Source organism: Microcebus murinus, chromosome 8 (genome assembly GCF_040939455.1).
Source record: "Microcebus murinus isolate Inina chromosome 8, M.murinus_Inina_mat1.0, whole genome shotgun sequence".
In the NCBI taxonomy this organism is placed as follows: domain Eukaryota; kingdom Metazoa; phylum Chordata; class Mammalia; order Primates; family Cheirogaleidae; genus Microcebus; species Microcebus murinus.
Window position 1 is genome coordinate 79,328,579 of NC_134111.1, and position 23,490 is coordinate 79,352,068.

Genomic DNA, 23,490 nt, shown 5'->3' on the forward strand with positions numbered 1-23,490 from the left:
CCTTCTTCTATGGTTTAACTCTCTTGTCTTTCCATTGCTGCCTGCCTGGGTATGTACTTAAGAGTCATCATTTCTCTTTGAGTTCACCAAGTCTTTTGAATTAATAACGGTTGAGTTGGCTCTCATTTAGGCTATCCCCACCAAACTTTGTCTCTCGAATCACACTCTGCTCCCTCAGCTGCAACTCGAGGGCAAGTTCTGACCTGACCCAGCGTGGCCCAGTGTCCTGGGGCACCATGTTCCAGTCCTTGGCTCCCACACGTCTGGATGGGAGATTGGATTTCATTACGCTCCATATATAAAGCAGCTGTGGCTAAACTCTGCAGCCTTCTTGCCTCCCTGCAAATGACCTGAAGAGGGCTGGCCACCTTAGGAACGTTATTCCATAGGCATGGCCTGAAAGAGGAAGAGGGAAGGGCAGGAAGAAGAAACTGAGCTACATATAGACTTCAAGTCACATTCTCTGGTTGGAGTGTCCCTTTGCAGCCCCTCAGAGTGACCTGTGCCTATCTGCTTCTTCCTTCAGATACTCAAGCAGCTCCCACGTGTGTAGCATAGTCTTTGAATCCGGGATCTTAATAGTACCAATATGAAACAAACCTTTAAAGTGTTTCTTACACCAATATTATTATACAGTTCATATTTTTCTGCAATTGAGAAGCATTTCAGGTCAGCACATATGGGCCTACCATTGTATATCCTCAGAATAGCTACCATGGTTTATTTAGTGAGTCATTCTCAATGCAAGAGTATTAGGATCTTTCCAATTTTTCAAAATTAAAAACAAATGCTGCAGTGAACAAAGCAGTATGTGCCTTTCTGTGTACATGTACAAGGTTCTTGAGCTTTGGGTTTAATAGATACTATCTACCTAGAAGCAAAATATTCAAACTAAACCAAAATTTGAAATTACTAAAAGAGTTCAGAAAGGTATCTCTTTGCAATACAACTATTTGAAAATCCATAGATTTCCAATATATCATCACTGATAATTAAAAAAAAAGATACAATGGGAAAAGTCTCTACTCACAATAGCAACAACAAACATAAACTGCCTAGTGTACCCTCAATGAGAAACAAGTAGAATGATAGGACATAAGGTACCTGTGACCTTTTGCTAAGAGAAAGAAAAAGACTTGAAAAGGATAGAGAGACCTAAATATTGTTACTGCAAGTTCCATACTTGTCCCTGTGGCCAAATCAGTGAGAACGAAGAATGAGGACAAATGGTTGGAGGAAAAGGAAAGAGAAGTTCATTAATTTGCCAGCAAATGAAGAGGATGGCAAACTAGCATCTCAAAAGACCATCATCCTACCTTTAAGCAAGAAAATAGGGCTTTTTAAAAGGGTTTTTTTGGCAGTTGGGCTTGGGTCTATGTGATTAGTGTCACATGTCCACATATTGTGGCATCAGGCTATTGTTGTTTAACTAAATTGGTGGTTTTGTAGATCTTATCTCTGGTGACTATGATCTTGTGACCCTTGTCCCAACAATTCTGTTGAGCCATCTCCTGTGGTTTAAGATACTTGAAAACAAGCAGTGAAGAACATTTTTCAGCCTCTTTGATTACTGACCTTGGGAAGAAATGTAGATTTTAATTCCCAAAAAGGGTGGGGAGTTTTAAAGGGAAAACTTATAATACATTTCATTGTCCTTTTTCAGACCTTTATCTCTGTTACAATATCACAAAGACAATGGATGATTCCACATCACCGTACAAGTTTAATGCAAAGCTAACCAAAATACTGTCAGGATTGATTTTTGGCACTTTACAGATGATTTCAAAATTCTTTTAGAAGAACAATTATTTTATAATAGGTAATATTTAAAAAATAAAGATAAAAAGTGAGGAAATGGGGAGGTGATGATCGAAGGGTATGAAGTTTCAGTTATGCAGGATAAATGTATAACATTGTATATGTTAAATATATATAGCTTTTTACATGTCAATTATACCTCAATAAAGTGGTTAAGAAGATAAAATAAAAAGGGAAAACTTGCTCTATGAGTATCATAAAGCTAAAATAATTCAAATAATATTGTTTTATGTAAAAATAAAACGAAAAGCTGAATAGATAGCAGTACATCACATTCAGATGGTCAAATTTTTAGTATATAGTAAAGGAATCATTACACAGTAATTAAAAAGGAAAAGATTTACTTAAATAAAAAGCAGAAATGGGGGATTATCTTCACCTCTCATCCTGCATCAAAATAGAAACCAGATAGATTTTTAAAAGTTAAATGTTGAGATAATCAAATAATGTCAAAATAAAACAAAGCTAAAGAGTCTTTTGATTTCTTAAAAGGGAAATTTTCCTGAGCATGAAACTATGTAAAAAATTACAAAGGAAAAGATTGTTAATGTTTTCATAAGAATACAAAATGTTTACATAGCAAGTCATATTATAAGATTAAAAGGAAATAACTAGAAAGAAATGTTTCCCATAGTCAAAGGGAAATACAAAACTTCAAATACAAAATTTGAAGTTAAATACAAAAACTTCAAATACATTGGTAAATCTCATTGATGCATCAGTAAAAATGGGCAGAGGGCACCAACAGAAGGAAAAATACCTTCTGAACTATGTGATGGAAACTTCCATTTCATTTTGAATCAGAGAAATACAAATTAAGGCAAATGAAATGTATTCTGCTAATAAAATTAACAAAACATGATAATAGTCAATATTAGCAAGGATCAAGTAGAAAGGTGCTTACATGCACTGGGAATATAATTTGGTATTATTTTCTAAAAGGCAGTTTTGCAATAAGCATGAAGAGTCTTAAAAATGTTCCTGCTTTTCATTCTAGTGATTCCACTTTAGAAATGTATTCTAAGGAAATTATTAGGGAACTATTTATAAAAAAATAATGTATAAGAATCTTAGCAGTACATTTTTAAATTATAGCAATTCGAAAGCATCTAAATATTCAACATCATAGGATGGGTTAAAGAAATAATTTTATGTCTATTTAAATAAAAATTATATAACCATTAAGATGTTTTTGAAGAATTGTAAGGGCAATAGAAAATGCTCACAATATAACTTACATTGATAGAGAACTATATAATTAATAAAATTTACAGTATGATTTAAACTAATTTTAAAAAGTTTACAGGGAAGAAATACACCAAAACATTAGCAGTGGGCATAAAATGAATTGTTTGCGATTTTAATTTTTTTTCTTTGTTCTTTTCTGACTTTTCCAAATTTTCTATAATAAATATATAGCACTTTTGACTGGAGATAAAAAGTTATTTTAAAAAATATGTTCCCAGATTTTTCTTTGGTCATATTAACATCTTGAAAAGATTCCCCAAACTAGGGGATGTTCACTGAACCTAACTACAAAATGGTCCAGGTTACTTGTGCATTAGCAGCAATTCCTTTCCCTTTTGGACTCACCTGATGATGCAGGCTGCTGTCAGTTTGTTGAGCCTGAGAAATTCTTTGAGGAATGGGTGTGGGTTTGTAGGCCACTGGTCCAGTTGGCCTTACATCTGTTGGTATTTTAGAACTCTTGTACTGCAAGGAAAGCCTGTTACAGAATTTTATAAGAAGTGGTAGCAATTATTAATTTTTCAGGTATGACATTGAGGACAGTTTTAAAACCTTTTTAAAAAGGTTAAATCAGACGTGAAGTCAATACCCCAGAATAGTAATAAACCAGCCCAACTTTTTTCTCTGTGTTCTTTTCCAGGCAATTTAGTTGACAGTTAACCAACAATAGGAATGAAGATTCTATTTTCTCCTCCTTGACAATCTAGATGTGAGAATGGAAAGAAATTCAGGGATGACGGCAGAAAATCTCTCAGGTCATCTTGTCCAGGTCAGAGATTAGGGGTTCTAAGTGCAGGTGTGTTTGTCATGTCAAATCTGAACGAACATGGAATAGACACGACTAGTTTAAGGTCAGGCTTATTCCATTTTATACAATTCCACTTAGTTTCTTAAAAACTATTTTTAAAGCATTTTACCATCTCTAGTTATAAAACAGCAACAGCAAAAAAGCAGAGAACTCCCTGCTCACAGAGCATTCACACAGGGACTTCACATCTAATGAACAGACAAATATATAATCATTTTTGTCATAATATGATCATTTCTACAGGAGGCACTGAGAGCATAGGGAAAGAAACAATCATTCTGTGGTACACTTAATTATGTCATTAAAGGTGGGCATTTTGGGAAGAAAAACAGGGTAACTTATAACTACTTTGTAACACATCATCTGAGTGACACACTCTATTCCTACCCCTCTGAGATATCTTGGGGTTGTTTCACTCTGTCTTAGTCTTCTCAAGTTGCTATTACAAAATACCATAGACTGTGTGACATTTATTTTCTCATAGTTCTAGAGGCTCGAAGTCTGAGATCAGTGTGTCAGCATTATGATATATGAACCATTTTCTGTACTCACACATTTACAAGAATCAAAATACATATTGAATTGATTTTTGAAACAAAAATGAAATCATTCTACGTACATTATTCTGCTACTTGCTTTTTTCTCTGATATATGATGGTAAATACCCTCTAGTATAGTAACTAAAACTTTTTCTTTTAAGGAGATTCATTATGTTCTATTCTATGTTTATATGGTGTGTATTCCACTGTTTTTCTAGCTGGGGATACTTAGGTTGTTTCTGGTTTATTGCCCTGCCCTCCCATGCTAAAAAACCTTATTTACTAGGTAGTGGTATTTCCTTCCAATAGGATAGAGTTCTAAAAATGGATCAGTGGCCAGCACTTATGTACATTTTAATGTTTAGTACATACTACACTTCTAAAGCCAATCTGTCTACGTGCATGTCCCACACCCTCTTTGCTGAATGATATTGCTCCAACAATTCTCTCTTCTTGCACCAAATCATCAGTTTTTCTCTCTAACTCATTTCCTTTAACATACAAACATGCTGGGACTTTGCCTATCAAAACAAAGCATTCTCTGGCTGGGCGTGGTGGCTCATGCCTGTAATCCTAGCACTCTAGGAGGCCAAGGTGGGAGCATTGCTCGAGGTCAGGAGTTCAAAACCAGCCGGAGCAAGAGTGAGACCCTGTCTCTACTATAAATACAAAGAAATTAATTGGCCAACTGATATATATAGAAAAAATTAGCCGGGCATGGTGGCGCATGCCTGTAGTCCCAGCTACTCGGGAAGGTGAAGCAGTAGAGTTGTTTGAGCCCAGGAGTTTGAGGTTGCTGTGAACTAGGCTGACGCCACGGTACTCACTCTAGCCTGGGCAACAAAGCGAGACCCTGCCTTAAAATAAATAAATAAAAATAAATAAATAAAAAATAAAACCCCCCCCCCCAAACCCAAAAAATTCCCAAAGCATTCTCTTTTTTTTTTTTTTTTTTGAGACAGAATCTTGCTTGTTGCTCAGGCTAGAGTGAGTGCCATGGCGTCAGCCTTGCTCACAGCAGCCTCAAACTCCTGGGCTCAAGCGATCCTTCTGCCTCAGCCTCCCGAGTAGCTAGGACTACAGGCATGTGTCACCATGCCCGGCTAATTTTATATATATATATTAGTTGGCCAATTAATTTCTTTCTATTTATAGTAGAGACGGGGTCTTGCTCTTGCTCAGGCTGGTTTCGAACTCCTGACCTCGAGCAATCCACCCGCCTCGGCCTCCCAGAGTGCTGGGATTACAGGCTTGAGCCACCACGCCCGGCCGCAAAGCATTCTCTTAACCTCAGTCACCCTACTACCTATACTATCTCTTTGCTCTCACTTCAGAAAACAAAAAAACCTGGAATTTTCTTACTTGGTATCTTCAGTTCCTCAGATCCCACTCTTTTTTAAACTGCCACTAGTCTGCCTTTTTTTACTACTGCTGTCCTATGATGCTCTTTTTGAGGCCATCAACGATCTTCTCATTCTGACTGCTGAATCCAAAGGTCAATTATTATCTGATCTAGCAGTAGCATTTGACACGGTGGACCCCTCTGCCCTCTTCCTTGAACACTTTCTTCACCTGTCTTCTAGGATTCCTCACTTTCTTTGTTTTCTTCCTATCTCATTCATTGCTCTTTCTCCATCTCCCTTGCTGGGTTTTCTTCTTCTTCCCAGCTTTGCAATACGGAGCGTCACAGGCTCAGTCCTTGATCCTTTTCTCTATCTGTGCAAGCTCTTTGGTGATCTCATACAATAATCTCATTGCCTTAAAAACCATGCCAACAATACCCAAATTTATATCTCTAGTACAGATCTTTGTTCCACATTCCAGATATGAACAGTCAACTTCCTACTCAACATCTCCATGTGGGTGTCTCAGAGACAAGTCAATCTTAATGTGTCCTGAACTGAATTCCTGATCTTCCCCCACAAGACTGTTCCACCTATGTCCTCCTCTATCTCTGTTGGGGATAACTGCATCCTTCTACTTATGGTAGAACCACCATGACCATATTGTTTAGTAGCAATACAAGAATGGACATATAGATCTGAGGATGAGAACATAAATTCTAATAAAATTAATCCAAGTATATAAGGAAACATAATACGGAACAAATGCGATATTTTAATTAAGTGGGAAAAAGATCACATAACTGACTATCCATTTGAAAGAAAGCAAAGCCAGACCATTGATAAAATAAATTCCAAATGGATTGAAATTTTGAATTAAAAATTTTGAATAGAAACTTTAGAATAAAATTTACAAAAATGTTTATATAACCTTTCTTCTAATTCTTGAACTCCTTTAGCCTATTCTCAACATAGCAACCAGGCTGACAGCTTTAAAAACCTGAGTTAGATCCTCTACTCACAATCCTCCAAAGTTTTCCCAAAGTCCTAACGTTGGTCTGTCAGGCCCTTTAAGATCAGCCCCACCTTCCTCACCTCTTCTCTTATTCCTCTCCTCCCTCATCCCACTCAGCCACACCAGCCTCCTCCTTGCAGTGGTGTGGATCTCCTTTTCACTTGAGTGCTTAAAACTTCTTCTTTTTTTTTTTTTTTTTTTGAGACAGAGTCTTGCTTTGTTGCCCAGGCTAGAGTGAGTGCCATGGCGTCAGCCTAGCTCACAGCAACCTCAAACTCCTGGGCTCAAGCTATCCTCCTGCCTCAGCCTCTCAAGTAGCTGGGACTACAGTCATGCCCCACCATGCCCAGCTAATTTTTTATATATATATTAGTTGGCCAATTAATTTGTTTCTATTTATAGTAGAGACGGGGTCTCGCTCTTGCTCAGGCTGGTTTCGAACTCCTGACCTCGAGCAATCCGCCCGCCTCAGCCTCCCAGAGTGCTAGGATTACAGGCATGAGCCACCGCGCCCGGCAAAACCTTCTAATGTGCTATATAACTCACATTTACACCGTTTGTCTTTGTCTTGTTTCCCCTCTAGGACAAAAGCTCCATGAGAGCAGAGATCTTTGTCCCTTTTTGTTCACTGATAGATCCTTTGTGCCTAGAACAATGTTCAATAAATATTTATTGAATGAATAAGTGAATGAATATTTTTCAGTTCATTTTCTGAAAAGTCTATAGCCATTTGTACTTCTACCAAATTTCACGAGTAGCTACGTTCTTCCATCGTCACTGGCAATAGATGTTGTCATTCGTTTCAATCTTTGCCTTTCCCATAAGTAAAGTGATGGTATGTGTCATTGTTCCTTTAATTTGCATTTTTCTAACCACTAGTGAGGTTGAGCATCTTTTTGTGTGTATAAGACCATTTGGGATTCCTCCTCTGGGAGTGCCTATTTCTATATTTTGTGTATTTTCCTCTTCACCCTTATCTTCTTCTTCTTACCCATTTTCTTTTTCTTCTTCAGTTTTTCTTATTAACTTTTAGAGACCCTTTGATAGTGTAGTTTGCCTTATTACTGAAAATATTTTTCTAAGTCTAGAGCTTATTTTTGATTTTGTTTATTATATCATTTACCATAGCAAAATGTTCAACTTTGTATGCTGGCACATATATTATATCTGTCTATCTATCCCTTCATGATTTTTTGTTTTTCTGTCTTAGAGAGGTTTCCTCCAACCACAGTTTTCCTAATGTTTATTTTAAGTTTTTACATTTAAATATTACTCAATTTGGAAATTATGCCAGTATATGGGGCAAAATAAGGGCCAGTTTTGTTTTCTTTCAGATCAATAGCCAATTATGCATTCTTTTCCCACTGAATTAAAATACTATCTTTATCACATATTAGGTTCCCACATATGCTTGGATCAATTATTAAATTTTATTTTTTTATCCTCATATCTACATGTTTATTCCTTTTTTATACTATATTATTTGGTCATAAAATGGTTCTATAGTAAGTCCTAATATTTGTTGAAGGGCATCACTTCTCAATATTCTTCAATATTATACTTTTACTATTCTTATATAATTATTCTTCTAACATAGCTTCGAACTTATTTTATCCTATTTAAAAAAAACCTTGTTATTCTATCTGGAAGTGCATTTAATTTAAATACAGTCAATTCTCATCATTCACAGCAGTTATGCTCTGTAAAGTCACCCTGAACACTGAATTATAGAACAAGGAACCTTTGCTCCTAGGGGAAACACGAGGTTAGGTTCCTGCAAGCCTCTGGTCACAACACTTTTGCCAACCAATCAATGCATAACCTTGTTTTATGTGTGTTTCTGTTTAAAGACATCTTATTTAATATATATTATTGATTCATTAATATTGAACTCATGGTCAACAACACTGTAAGTCATGGCTGAATGAAACTTACGCATGTGTCCTCATTAAGGCACATCATAGCCCTGTGCTTAGGAACACTAGACAGCAATCCAGCACCACATTTGTGGGCCAATCACCAGCAAGAATCACAAAAATGCAGAAAACGCAGCACAAAATAGACTGTGAGAAGGACACTTGTTTACAGTAGAGCTGAGATAACAGAGCAGACAACTTGCAGCACTGTTCAGTTCGACAGTGCTGGGCACATGTGTACCAGGTCTCTCGAATTTTTTGCCGCTTTGCTCATGTCTGCAAATACTGCAAAAGGACCACTAGCATTGATTTAGGAGTTACAAATAACTTTTTGCAAATAGGCAAATTTGTAGATATTGAATCTGCAAATAATGAAGATCAACTGTTTTAATTTTGGGAGCATTAAGGTACATTAAAGTACATCAAACTTAGGTACATTCTTAAGTTTGTCTTCTCATTTAGGAAGTTGGTATGATTCTCCTCTTGTTCAGGACTTGTTTTCTGTACTCAATAAAATATTACAATTTTCTTTACATGGTTTTTGGATCATTGTTGTTAAACCTTTTTTTCCTAGTTTCTTTTAAAAATAATTTTTACAGGTACTTAAAATGAGATTTTTATAAAATTTCTATCTGGTTATTACTAGTACAGTGAAGAATTTTGTGCATATTTATTTTATTTTCCATCACCATTAAAAACCTATTAATGCTAGCAGTTTTTGCTAGAGTTACTTGAGGTTTCTTAGAGAATCACAATTGTATTATTAGCTTGAAATTGAAGTAATTCTGTCCTTCAGCATTTTAATTTTCTTTATTACATTTGCAAGAACTTCCTCACATATTTAATAACAATGATGACATTTGGCACCTAGCTTTCAATTCTGCTTTTGTAAACGAAAGATTTCTCATTGTGAATTATTATATGTAAAGTAAGTGAATCCACATCAAAAGGGAAGAGGCTTATTACCAGGCAGATTGTTTGCTGAAACAGTGAATAAATTTGATATTATCACTTGGCAATAACCATTTATCTCTGAAAAGATTGTCAGTGCTAATGTGCCAACTTAATAGATATCTAGGATGTGTTTTTGCCTATTATCACATTGTAACATAGAAATATTCTACATTCTTTTCTCTTAGATCGGCCACTGATCAGAATTTCCAAACTCATCAAAATCTAGGCTAAACTGAAAATTGTTACATAAAATTTTATTTTGAAGAACAACCTTATTGTGCTCAGGGTGGACAGAGTATAACATGTTGATATTTAAAGAACCTTTAGTTTTTGATAGCCCTTGCTATTCCCTTTCTTCTTCTTATCTCCACAAATACTACTCTGGGAGTAGGAAGAGAGGTTACCCCCTGTCATCAGATAAAGAAACTGAGTCTCGGTAAAGTGAAGTGACTTCACTAAAGCTACACAAATGGTTGGCTGAAGACAAGGCATCTATCTATCTGTGTTCCAGGCTCAATCAAACTCTCCTACCTTGTTCCAACACTCCTTGTGACTCTCGTTCATGCTACATTCTAAAAAAGCTCACAATCTACCTTATCCACACACCCATCAATTTCTCCATCATGCATCTATCTACTTTATCATTCATTCATTCATTCAGTCAATCATTCAACAAACATCTATTGAACATTTATCACATTCAGATATTTTTATAGGGTCTGGCAATACAACTGGAAACAGTAGAAGGTTCCTCCCCTCATAGAGCTTATATTATAGTGGGAGGCACAGCATTAAATGGGTGAAATATATGAGGTACAGATGGTGATGAAATGCTTTAAAGAAAAATAAAGGCAGGGAGGATAACTGGGATTGCCAGAGTGAGTACAGGGACTGAAATGGTGAATGGTGGTCTGGTCTCATCCTTGAGGATGAGACAACATTTGAGCAAAGGCCTTTGGTGGGGTCTTTAGGAGGTGAGGAGTCAAGCTTTGCGGGAGGTGACCTAGGGGCATGAACCCCTTAGGTCAAGGGGCAGCAAGGAGACCTCTGAGGCTGAAGTGGAGCAAGTCAGCAGAGAGGCACAGAAGAGGACTAAGAGCTGGTGGGGAACAGGGTTCATAGTGCCAAGCTAAGCCACTGGAAGGACTTTGGCTTCCTTTGAAGATGGAAAGCCATCAAAGGGTTTGTGCAGAGGAATGACGCGACGTGAGTAGATCCATTGTGGGGAGACCAAGGAGGAAGCAGGGAAACCCGTTAGGGGGTCACTGCAACAGCGCAAGAGAAAGAGGTGGGCTGAGGTGGTGGCAGTGGAGACAATGAGACTCCGTCAAAGTCTGGATCTATTTTGAACCAACATGATTTGCTAATGGATTGAATTGTTTAAATACTTTTATGAGCCAGGTGTTGGAGTGAGTGAGTGAAATCGGACTCCTTGATAGAGCTTTTAGCCAAGTGGGAAGATAGTCAGGAATCAAACCATTACAGGAATAAATGTGTAGTTACAAACCGAAAAACCTTTTAAAGTAATGGTTTAAATCTTAAGGGAGGGGAGTAGATTTGGTCTTATTTAGTCTTATGTGGGGCAGAAGCAGGGCTGCAGAATCAGAGATCTGGGGGGGATAGAAGAGACTGCAGAGGTTATCCACCACATGTGCGGGACTTCCTAAGGCAGTTACAACTTTGAGCTTTTAGCTTAAAAACAAGGGGAAGACAATGGAGGGATTTAAGGAGGGCATGGGAGTTTGGGGTAGCTGAGCAGGTGAGAAATGTCATCGTATTTATGTTAAAGATGTGTCAAAGATCAGTCTGGCATCAGTGGCCAAAAGAAATGCAAATTAAAGTATGGATAAGTATGGATCGTTTTGTTCTGACTGTGAGAATGTAGGCATTTAGGCAGGATCTCCAGTACCCAATAAATCCAATGATTGATTGACATGTTTTACTGTTACTCTCCTAGTGAAAGGTGAAAATAACTGGCTTGAAGATGAATTGGCACCTGATATTTTTGTTTTTATTTTTAAACTTAAATTATTTGTGCTAGATTAAAGATATACATCAAGATGATATTAAAATTCTCTAAGGTTAATTATGCATTGAAAACAACCTGCTAGGTGCATGGGATAATAAATGGCATATAATTGTGAGGTCACGGTGTACTTTATCCTTTAAAGAGCTATAAAAATATATTTAAATTATAGCAAACTGTAAAATAACAGTGACCATAGAAACAGGGATCTGGAATTGAGATGGAAATTCACTGGTGGATGTCTGAGAAATTAATAAATGAATATCAATCTGATTTAAACTTATTTATTCCTTATCACAGCAGATAAAATGGGAGTGAGTGGATAGGATATTTTTTTCTCTCAAAAGTATGATGATCATAAACCCAAGGAAATACTGTCTCTTTCCTTTACCCTCTTCTTTTTTATATTATAAAGAAGTGTTATTTCAAAAATTAAGGTCACCAAGACTTTTAAAAAGTCATCTCTAGGTTGGTGATGAGGTATGCAATGGGTGATTTCATAGACCGGTGGTGGCAGGGTGTGCCCCTCTGGAGCACAATTTGGCATTCTGAATTTCGAAGATTAACAAAGTTCATAATTTTTGATTCAATGACTTTACTTGAGTTTATCTTTATAAAATAATAAAAATATGCAGAAAATGCATGTACAGGGATGTTGACTATAGAATTTTAAGGGGCAAAATTTGGAAATAACCAAAATGTTCAATGATAAGGGATTTTGTCTGTGAATTATGGCACTTTACTTATAAGGGTGAGAGTAAGGCTATTAAAAAAGGTGTTTTGGAAACTAACAGCATGGGACATGTTCTCCATTTAATGGAGGAAAAGAGAAGAATGCAAAATTGTGTCTATAGCATAATCCCTGTTTTGGTACACTAAAATGTAACTAACGTTCTTCTCTGAGTGCTGAGAAACTGTCTTGCTTTTCCTCTTTTTAAAATTAAGTATTAATTCTGAATTAGGCTTTCAAAAGCAAACTTACAAAAACTAGGAGTACAGAACGAAATTATTCAAATATTCTAATATTAAGAATCTTCTGTGTCTTTCTGATGCCGTTAGTTGTAGAAATAACTCTAAATGATTGGATGGATCACTGAAAGGCATGGTTGCCTCTTAGTTCTACTTTAAGATTAAAGGCCACTGTAGAGGGGAAAAGTATCTCAGAGGTCTCCCTCACCCCACTCCTGCCTTCTGCGGGATCATCGTCAGCATTAGAAAGCCTTCCGCTGTGCCCTGTGCTGGCTGTGGAAGCCAGCGCCCAGGGTCCCCAGGCTGCCACTCTGTGGGACTGTCACTCACAGACCCTCACCTGGCCTGTGTGTGGTTAGCCACGTCCTCTGGATTCACTTGGCCCAGAAGCCACTGCCTTCTCGTAGCTTCTTTCCACCTACAGCGCCCTTGGAGCAGGTTGCTTCTGAGGGTCCTGAGGAGGAGTTTCGTGTTCTCTTTTGCTGACATCTGCTGAAGGGGTCAACCAGGGAAAGAATGTCAGATCGGTCTAAACATGGTCTTCTGTCCTTAGTGGGGTGGACTGCTCGTCATGGAAGTTTTGGAATTATTTCTCTTATATCTTTGGAAAAATAATCTTAGTTCCTGAATTTCTTCACAGCCTCTCTGTATAAACATACACAATAGCATACATCTCCAAGTTAAATACTCCCAACTCCTTCCATAAGTTTTCTTCCTGAGAGTGACCAGTCATTTGGAAATCTAAAGCTAGAAGAAGGTATGAAAGAGGACCAAGTATGGTCACCCACATTTGGGGTTGTAGATTCCTTTAAGAATTAGATGATAATTAGTAGATTTATCTCCAGGAAAAAAACACTCAGACATTAAATTCTTTACACAATTTCAGCGGATGTATGGACCACCTGAAGTCCGTTCATCCACCTCAAGTTAAGAACTTCTTCCAGAAGGAGATGTTTCACTATTTAAGGTTTCCAGAACTCGAAATTAAAAGTGTAATAACAAAGTGACCACACGGTGTCACTATAACGTAGGCAAGCCCCAGACTTTTAGTTAATGGCAACAGAAAGAGAGCATGGACCAATGAACCTGAAGATCTAGAAGTGACCACATGGTGTCACTATAACACCAGCAAGTCCCAGACTTTCATTTAATGGCAACAGAAAGGTGGATCGCGAGCCAATGAATCTGAAGATCTGAGTAAATACAGCTTATCTGGCAAGATCCAAGCCCTTGACTTTTGCGGACCATTCAGGTTAAACAGAGAAAGAGGGAAAACAATCCTTGGCGAAGGTAATTAATCAACAGCCTTCACTCCTGTGGTATTTGAGGGGTTGCCACCTGCACAGAGAAACTGATTCGTAGGAACTTAGTAATAATGAAGAGAAAATGTTCTTTCTGGGAAAAATTTGAATGCTTCTCGCTTAAAATTTACTAATCTATTTCCCTTTCTTCTCAGAAAAAAACTGAATTCACTTGCTGGGTATTTATAATTTTCTGTTAAAATTTTTGAAAGACAGCTGTGAAGTCTCAGTTATACACTCTTTCAGTCAAAAGTGAGATAATTTACTTTTCTGCTAAAAAATAAAAGTTAAAATTTAGGATTTTGGAAAAGACATGTTAAAAGAGAAAACTTCTCCAAAAATATACTAACAACTAGAAACCTCATTGCATCATTTTAACCAAATCGGAACACTTTTCTTTTCCCTTTAAACCCATTTCTAATGCTTCCCCCTCTAACTCCTCATAGATATTTTCCAGTACACAGTATGGGATCGGTGGCTTCTGACTGGACCCTATTTGGCCTTTACTTGTCTGCAAAAGCTTTTATAAAAACCTACAATGTAGTAGGTGCACCTGTACTTTCAGCTACTTGGGAGGCAGAGGCAGAGCGATCATTTGAGTCCAGGAGTTTGAATCCAGCGTGGGCAACATAGTGAGACCCTGTCTCTAAAAGAAAACCTACAATGTAAAAAGGGCATATTTATTTTGAGAAATATTTAAGGTTGAGTTGCCACTTCTTTAGTCTTAAATATTATAATGTATGACAGGAGCAGAATTTGGGGTTTCACTGGAGGGAACATTTTTTAATGGCTAATAACTTATGGTGACTTGTTTAATGAATACTTTGGCACATTGCACTAGATGTTACCTGAACGCAGTGCTCAATTACAGGATGAGATTTCTGGTGGGACTTGCTGTGAAGACCAGATAAGAAACACACCTGGCAGATGTCAAAGTTGAGACACTTCAGACAGCGGTATCTGCCAATTAAAATAGAAGTGTGGCTTACATCCTTACTAGTACGTAGAGAATGAGTGCTCCAAAACTATACAGAAGATGTCTGAGCTATTAAGTAATTATAAAGTTTCTCCCAAACTTTATAGAAATAGGAATTAAATGACTCTGATGTGTTTATTTACTCAAAGAAATCTTCTTTTGATCATATTTTTATATGGCATTATGTTAATACGGTTTGATCCAACAAACTATGGTATAGAAGTCTGATTCATTATCCTAAAATGACAAGTGCCTTTTATATGCAGGGTACTGTGTGCTACAATCCTTAGGATAAACTCTTAAATCTGCATTCACATTTTGTGCAGCTGCTTCAAAAAGCACTCAAATATTTTGAATTTAATTGCCAACTTGAAAAATCCCTAGATTTCAATAAAATTGAATTCTGGCTTCTGTTGAAAATTTGCAAGATATGATAATATTGGACCTGCATTCCTGCATGGCATTGGGGGAAATTAACCCATAGACAAAGAATTTAAAAATAAGCTTTTGTCATTTTCTGGAAGTCTGTATACAGGGAAGAAATAAAGTAGAAGAGGGGGAGTTCCTCACCAGCCCAAGCTGAGTGACCACCACACCCAAGTGTCTTGACACATCAACATTGGAGATTTTCTTTCCTTAACAGTCACAACAGTCACAACTCTACATTGCCTTGTGGTCAGAAGAAGAGGAGAGAATCTCGAGAGACTCTGGTAAGGAGGGGTGTCTCATAACACTCAGGAAGATGTTGTGATATCCGGGAAGGGCTGGTGAGACCCAGCAGTCATCAGTTAGCAACTTTAAGGGTATTTGAATGGGATCGTGTTTTCTGTCTGTAAAACATCAGGGAGTTATACCCTTTTTTCTGATATTTTAATTCTCTTCTCTAACTGCAGTGTATGTGGCATACAGCTCTGTCTTCATCAAAGGTGATAGTTGGTGAGGACAAGGTGGCAGCTACTCCATTTGGACTGTGTACACACTCTGAGCTGGCCACTGTCCCTACCTGGCCCACTTCCCTCCTATACATGACTTGTCTTGCCCATGTAAGCATCTGAGTTTTCAACCTCTGTCTTAAAAGTTACAAAAGACATAGGACAAAATTCCAATTCTGTTCCAGTTTCATATCTTGCTGCAAAAATTTGACATGAAAGTTTGAGGTAATAACTAACAAAATTAGGTGATGTGTGATTAAGCACCAATGGAAAATTAGTGCTATCAAGGGAGAGGGCGGGAGATCTCAACGGGCTGGTGTAGTCTGAAAAGTTTTCATGGAAGAAGTGAGATTCATGCTATGCAAGAAAATCCCAGGTAGAAAGAAGAGGAGGAATGAGGTAATGGAGACAGTGGAACAAAAAAGGTTTAGAGGAAGTCAGCTCTATTAGACCTGCTAATTGCCTTGAAGAACAAAGGGAAAAAACCTTGGAAAGCCCTTGAGGCCAGATGGCAGAAGGTCTTCAGTCTGATCATAGTCAATTAGAGGCGGAGCAGGGCAGTGTAAATGCCATGAGACCTGCCCTCAGCTGCCCTCATTCACTGCTGTACTTCCAATGCTGAGTCCCACAGCAGGATATTAATAAACACCATGGATTGAGTACAGTAGAAGCTAACATTTTTTAGCTCTTTCTATGTGCAGGCAGCATACATGTGTTGACATGGTTAATCCTCGTGGAAGTTCTTTCAGGTATTCTTACTATTACCATCATTTTACAGATGAGGAAACAATCAAAGAGAATTTAAGTAACTTGCACAAAGTTACACAACTGCATAGTAAGTAACTACTTAGTAAGACCCCGGATACCATCTGCATTGACAGCCTATTTTAACCACTAGAATAGACCACTAACGCAGAGACCTGAGTTTGAATTCGCATACCACCATTACTCAGCAATACTAACAGGTGGATTGGAAACCGAAGCACACTGTTTTAGAGGATGCCTTGTACACAGTAGGTTTTCAATGAACACTAGTTGAAGGAAGTTGAATGAAAAACTTCAGTTTCTTCATCTGAAAAAACGGGACTAGTAAACCTTCCTGACCTTGCAAAATTTTTACAAAGCTTTGAAAATTATTTAACACACTTAAGTGGGAAGGCAATCACTTTTTAAGTGAAGTGTACAACCGTATAAGCTGTATTTTATGAGGATTATCTGATGAGCTGTCTGTGCCGGATGCTTTGTCCAGCGCTATCAAATGGCTGCAGTCAACCTGTCTGGGATGGTGGCTGACTCTGCCCTTGAGTTTGCTCCTCCAGCTTCAGAACTACCTACAGGGGTGGGGAGCGTAGGAGAGAGATCGTCACACGAGTAATGAGATTAGTCTGCTGTGATGCTTTACCAGTACAGAACCCAGGTTTTCACCTAATCTCATCTCAACCTCACATGGCTATCACTGAGCAAAAATGTGACATGTCCTTCTAGAATTTCAGTCTTGGATGAGGGACAACGTTTAGTCTTTGCATCTTCTCTTTCTTTAGAAGGCCAAATCTTCGTCCTCTTCTAGCTACCTGCAGATCTGTGAATGCTGCTTCTCTAAAATGACTTGACAGATCTCATTAACACCAAAGCTATTGATTGAGTTTTCTGAGAGCCAGAAACACAAGTTTAAAGTTAGGATTGTAATCTATCCAGGCAATTTTTAATAGACTCAGAAGATTAGCGCTAAAAGAAGCCTCAGATATCACTGATGTACCCTGCCTATTTTACTTAAGAAGAAATGAGGTCCAGAGAGGTTAGAAGCCTTGCCCGGGGCACCCAGCTTTCTGTATATGGGATACCTGTGCATTGCCTGGTACTTCTAGGAGGGAAAATGGTTCACACAGAGGCATTTCCAAGAAGTTTAATCTCATTCTCAACAGATGTGGACATATTCTGAAACTTACAGTATGGTGTGTCTTGCCCTCTGCCTTTGCTACTATTTTGGGTGACTTGAGTAAGTCACTCAAACTCTTTAAGACTCAATTTTTGTCATCGATAGAATAGAGATAATATCTGCTTTCTGTTATACATAATGATTTTGAAAAAATATTTGAATGTAAAAGTTGTGTATTATATAATTGTAAAGTTAATTCTGTACCTGGCCTAGTGCAGGGCATGTAGTTATCCTTAACTAACACTTGCTTATTGGTTAAATGATTATAATATGCAGATAACATGGTAAGTCGTATTTAGATGTCTCCACTGTGCAATATAAAGAATTTATTTTTCATTGTAATGTGGAGATTTCTTTGGTCCTGTTTGCTTGGTTTCCAAGAGTCCTTTCCATTTATACCTTTTATTGTTTAAAGTTCACTTATTAATATTTGCAGAGTTTTGCATGAGTGAAGTTTCACTGTGTCCTCTGAATTCTCTGCAAACCCAATTCATTCTCTCAGCAAAATTTAAACCCAATTTCCAGTGTTTTAGTGGACCCAGCAAACCTATATCTGTGGGAGCATATGTAAGTTCTGGGCTAGTTAAGGTGAGGAAGTACCTGAAGGGAGGGGGAACGAAGTGAGTAAGAGCCACACCCTGGGGCTTATTGGCCACTTCTCCTTCTGGAAACCCCCATCTTTGACTTGTGTTTACCTGGGTGTCCTGAAGCTTCAGTCCTACCACGTCTCCAGCCCCTGCACCTGTGCTCGCTCACCACGACTAATGAGATCTCCCATGCCTGGCCTAGACCTGGTGGCTTCTTTCTCCCCTCCCCTCCCCAATAATGACTCTAATTTTACTTCCTTATTGTTTTACTTATGGGAGACCTACAGCACTCTTTCTCTAATGTGGGGTTTTGACTGTCATCCTCAACGCCATGGAAAGATCTGAATCTCACACCCCCAAATCTAGCTTTCATATCTGCTCTTTGCTCTAGGTGGAGAGAAAGAAGATCCAGCCTGAGTTGCTCTCACAAATGCTGACCAGTCCTGTGGGTCTGAGACCTTGTTTGCAGTTGTGTGCACAGGGAGGCAGTGCAGCGCCATGGTTGCAAAGCTGGGACTAGGATTTAGGCCACCAGCCTCTGTGGCTTGCTAACCCTGTGAACTCAAGCATGTTATTTAACTTCTCTGCAAATTTGGATAATAATACCACCTTTTGTGTGGGCTTACAATACTTTTTAAGTGAAATGATCCATGTGAACTGCTCAGCTTAGTATTCGTTGAGCACTTACAAATATATATATTTATATTGTTATCAATGGCTCCAAAGTATTTAACAGGCATTTTTGGAGCAAAAGACAATTTTTTTCCTCCTTGGAAGAATAAAAGTATATACTACCGTGTTTCCCTGAAAATAAGACAGGGTCTTATATTTATTTTTCCTCAAGAAGACACCCTAGGGCTTATTTTCAGAGGATGTGTTATTTTTTTAAAGTATGGTACAACAATCTACATTTATTCAAATATAGTTAAGTCATCTTCTTCTGGAACATCATTATAACTCTCCAAACCCCGAATTCCATCCTGAATTTCTTGTGACTCTATTTCCTTTAGAACTATTGGCCCCTATCTCTCATGTAGAGCAATAGAGCTCTCATGGGACAGATGAGAAGGGCTGCTCATCTTCTTTACCGCTCCGTGACACAATGCATGGGTTGTGCAGAGACGCTGCGTAGCCACGCCCATCACTAGGTCTTATTTTGGGGGTAGGGCTTCTATTGCGCAAATGCTTAGAAATCCTGCTAGGGCTTATTTTATGGGTGGGTCTTATTTTTGGGGAAACATGGTAGTCAGAGTATATGCCAGTGGAAGAATTTACTAGTCCATCAATTATGGAAGATAAAATATAACTTATAATCAACCAGGATGCCTTGTGCAGAGAATTATTAAGCCAAAATGTCAACTGAGCTCCAGATGGGTGAGAGGGACCTCAAACAGACTCTGGAGAGATGCAGCTCCAGCCCTAGACCCATTTGGAGAATGACCGTCCACACAATACTGACGGTGACTGTACCTCAGTCCCGTGATTGGGAAGGTCCTGCAGACACTGCACCGAACAGGGTGAGTGACCATTTCAGTGGCTGATAATCGGTAGCAGGTCGGGAGCCACAGGAGGATGGGCGGTTCGGACTGCACCCAAGATAGGAACTTCTCTTCTTTGATTGCTGGGCTCAACACCTGAAAAACAATGGCAGGCTGAGATGTAGGTTTAGGCATACCTCTGTATTTTCATCTTCTTTTCTGACTACTTCTGTCAGCTCTGCTGAAGAAGTTTATTATATGAAAAGCTGAAGATAAGTCTACCTCTTAAATTTAGTTGCCTTAGATGCTGTGTAGACTAGGTCTGTAATTTAAATCAGTCAGCAAACTCTTCCAGTGGGTCTGCCCCCAACTCCAGGGACATTTGCATGGCACTCACCCCTTGGAAACAGCTGCGGGTGGCACTTTCCACAGAGCACAGAGCACGACTCTCCCCCACGACAGTTGGGATCTGCAAAAGAGGCAACCTCATGTCAGCTGTTAGGAAATGGAGAAGTATGTGGCCTTCCCAATCAGCTCACAGCCACGGCGTCACTAGTATTGGGTGTCTGAGACCAGATGAAGTCTCAGCCCAAGCAAATAGAAGAAATTTGTGAGGTTTCTGCAATGTTTGGGTTGAGACAATGAATGAACAAGTGGGAAAAAGAGGAGGGAGGAGGGTGAGGGAAGAAAGTCTGGCAATGGGGTGATAAAGGCACTGCTTCCATTGTTTCACTTCTTATGACCCCAAATTATTTTAAGCTTTCCTTGCCCTTGTACATCTATAAAATGAGGATCACAATGATACTGTCTTGAAGTTTAGAATGGTTTCAAGGAAAACCTTTTCAAACACTCCTGAATGCCAGTCTCTGAGCTAGGGCAATAATCACTGTCTTCGTTTGAAACAAGGGGTGAAAGGAAATGAAATTAGTATGTTGAAGAGATATCTACACCCCCATGTTCAGTGCAGCATTATTAACAATAGCCAAGTTGTGGAAACAACCTAAGTGTCCATCAGCAAATGAATGGACTTTAAAAATGTTGTGTGTTTACATAGCAGAATACAACTTAACCTTAAAAAACAAAGAAATTATGTCATTTGCGACATGGATGAACCTGGAGGACACTATGCTAAGTGTTAAGACAGGCCCAGAAAGAAAGACAAATACTGCATGATCTCACTTACAAATGGGATCTAAAAAGGTCAAACTCATAGAAACAGAGTAGAATGGTGGTCACCAACAGCTTGGGGAGGGTGAGGGAAATGAGATGTTGATCAAATGGTACAAACTTTCAGCTATAAGATGAATAAATTCTGGGAATCTAATGTACAGCATGGTGGCCATAATTAATAATACTGTATCATTTACTTGAAATTTCATACGAGGGCAGATTTTAAGTGTCCTCACATTCCACCCCCCCCATGGGAACTATGGGTGGGGATAGATGTGTTAATTTGACCATGGTAATCATTTCACAATATTTATATATGTCAAGTCATCTAGTTGTACATCTTGAATTATACAATTTTTATTTGTCAAATAAGGACATACCTCTAACCCTAGCTAGGGAGAGGCAAAGATATAAAATGCAACCAAAATGTATGTATGCTCATATTTTCTTGAAATAAAAAAATAAAGGGTGAATGAGACATGATATTTTGCTCAAGGTCAAAAAAGCAAGTTAACTGCAGAATTGAGGTCTCACTCTAAGATGCCTTACCCTTTGTGGAAGGGTTTTTACAAAGCTTGTCATATCCTGACCTTACATATATTCCGATGGCTCAATCTGTACTCCCTCAGAGGTTTCCATCTTCCAACCACAGTCACCATAAGGAGTTCAATTAAGGGACTAAGAACCTGTTGTGACTGCCAAGACGGCCAGGGACTTGGCTCTGACATCATCTATATGCACAGATACATGTACTTGTCACCTCCATTTATTCCCATTTGGTCACGGGTCCTAATTTCACATCTGATGTCTTCTGCAGCACAAGCTGTCAGCAGGCATTGCCTGCAAGCTCAGAAGTAATCTCAAAGACCCCCTGCTGAGTCCATCAACTCGAATAAACATCCTTCTAATCAGGAAAGTGGCACTTAGAATCTCTTTGCTGACAATTAGCCAGGCAGAAGTCAACAAACATTTGCGTAATAGTGACAAGATGGCTTGTACTTTAAATTGATAATAACCCTGCCAGTCCAACATAAGTAACTACTCCCTATGTTATTTGGCCTTTGTCTGAAAAAATAACTCATTACTCATCTTTTGCCCAGCCAGGGCTGATGAACAACTGGACCACTTATTTCGACTGTTGTGTTAATTCAACACTCACCATCCTCTGGTGTCCTTGAGGCCTGGGGAAGGAGTTTCACTTCAACTGTAAAAATAAAGGGGGTGGATAACATAGGCTCCACGCACCAGCTCTGTGATTCCCACACCAGCCAAAAGAAAGTTCGCTTCCGTAGTGAGTTTTAACCTACATTTTTGCCTATAATTGTGTGCGCGAAGATTTTGCGGATGAATTGCCTATTTGACTAATTTCCTGCAGGTGTTCTAGGAAGCATTCACCGTGGCTAGGTGGCTTGCGGGCACAGGCAGAACACCGCTTGAAATAGTAATTATGGCACTTGGGGGAGGCTCTGAATCCTGTGGCGGGGCCTGGAATTTTCTGCGGGAATCCATCTATGACAGAGTCCATAATGGAAGTTAATGGGATGATAAATTGCTGTGCAAATCTATGCCTTCCTGAGGCTTTCTCAGGAGCGTGGTAATGCACGGGGTGTGTGGGGAGGGGAGGGGGAGTGCTGTGGGTGCTGCTCGTTCAATAGCTCATTGGCCTCAATGGAGCCTTGGAACAAGGGCAGATTTTCAGGGCTGTGGGAGCAGGTAGTCAGAAGGAGAGCACCGAGAATTCTACTCTACGGGAGAAGGAAAACGCCCCTCAGTCCGTCTCCTTTCATCACATCTGCTTTCTAAACACGCTAGTCTCACCAGTCTGATTGCATACGCGAGTGGATAGGTTGGAAAAGCCTCTGCCGAGACGGCTCCCTGAGAAACGCCTGGGAACCAGCAGAAAACTGGTGCTGGGATCCACGTGCTGCCACAACCACCAGCGCAGCTCGGAGGTAGCGGAGTCTGATATTGTATTAATGATATTATAAGTTAAAAAGAAATCATTGCTCCATTGAAGCAACATGAAGATCTTCAATATTGTTTGCAATTTAAGTTAAATGCTAATTTTTTTGTGATCAACATGAACATAAAATACTAATAGTAAGACCAAATCAAAGGAAGAGTAATTTTGGATAGGTTTTTCCAAATCATACAGCCTGTCTTAGAGATTTTGATAATATTTCTCTTTACTCCTCCGGCTCCCATCAGGACTATTCCCAGTTCAGAATCCTTGGTCCAGAGCCAGGAGAAAAATGACAGAAAGTTACCAAGGCTTCACAGTACAAAAAAACCCCAATTTGGGAATTTTACAGGGGCTGGAAGAACAGAGACATCCTTCAAAGAAGGGTAGGAGGTACAGTGGGACAATTGCACTTACACACAAGACAACCGGAGCCTGCTTCATCTATTTGCGGAAGTTCTTGCTTGATTACACGATTTTACATCATTTAAAAATATTTAAGAAACATATTTAC

The 23,490-nt window shown here is 38.8% G+C and overlaps 1 protein-coding gene across 1 annotated transcript in view; it reads right to left on the reverse strand.

The window, feature by feature from the left end:
* Positions 1-23,490, reverse strand: part of DYTN (dystrotelin) — a 52,080-nt gene that overhangs the window by 16,225 nt on the left and 12,365 nt on the right. The window contains exons 6-9 of the mRNA XM_076005371.1: positions 20,244-20,315; positions 19,839-20,002; positions 14,786-14,897; positions 12,977-13,125 (exon numbers count right to left, since the gene is read on the reverse strand). Of these exons, the coding sequence (XP_075861486.1) occupies positions 12,977-13,125; positions 14,786-14,897; positions 19,839-20,002; positions 20,244-20,315 (497 nt within the window). The remainder of the gene's footprint in view (positions 1-12,976; positions 13,126-14,785; positions 14,898-19,838; positions 20,003-20,243; positions 20,316-23,490) is intronic.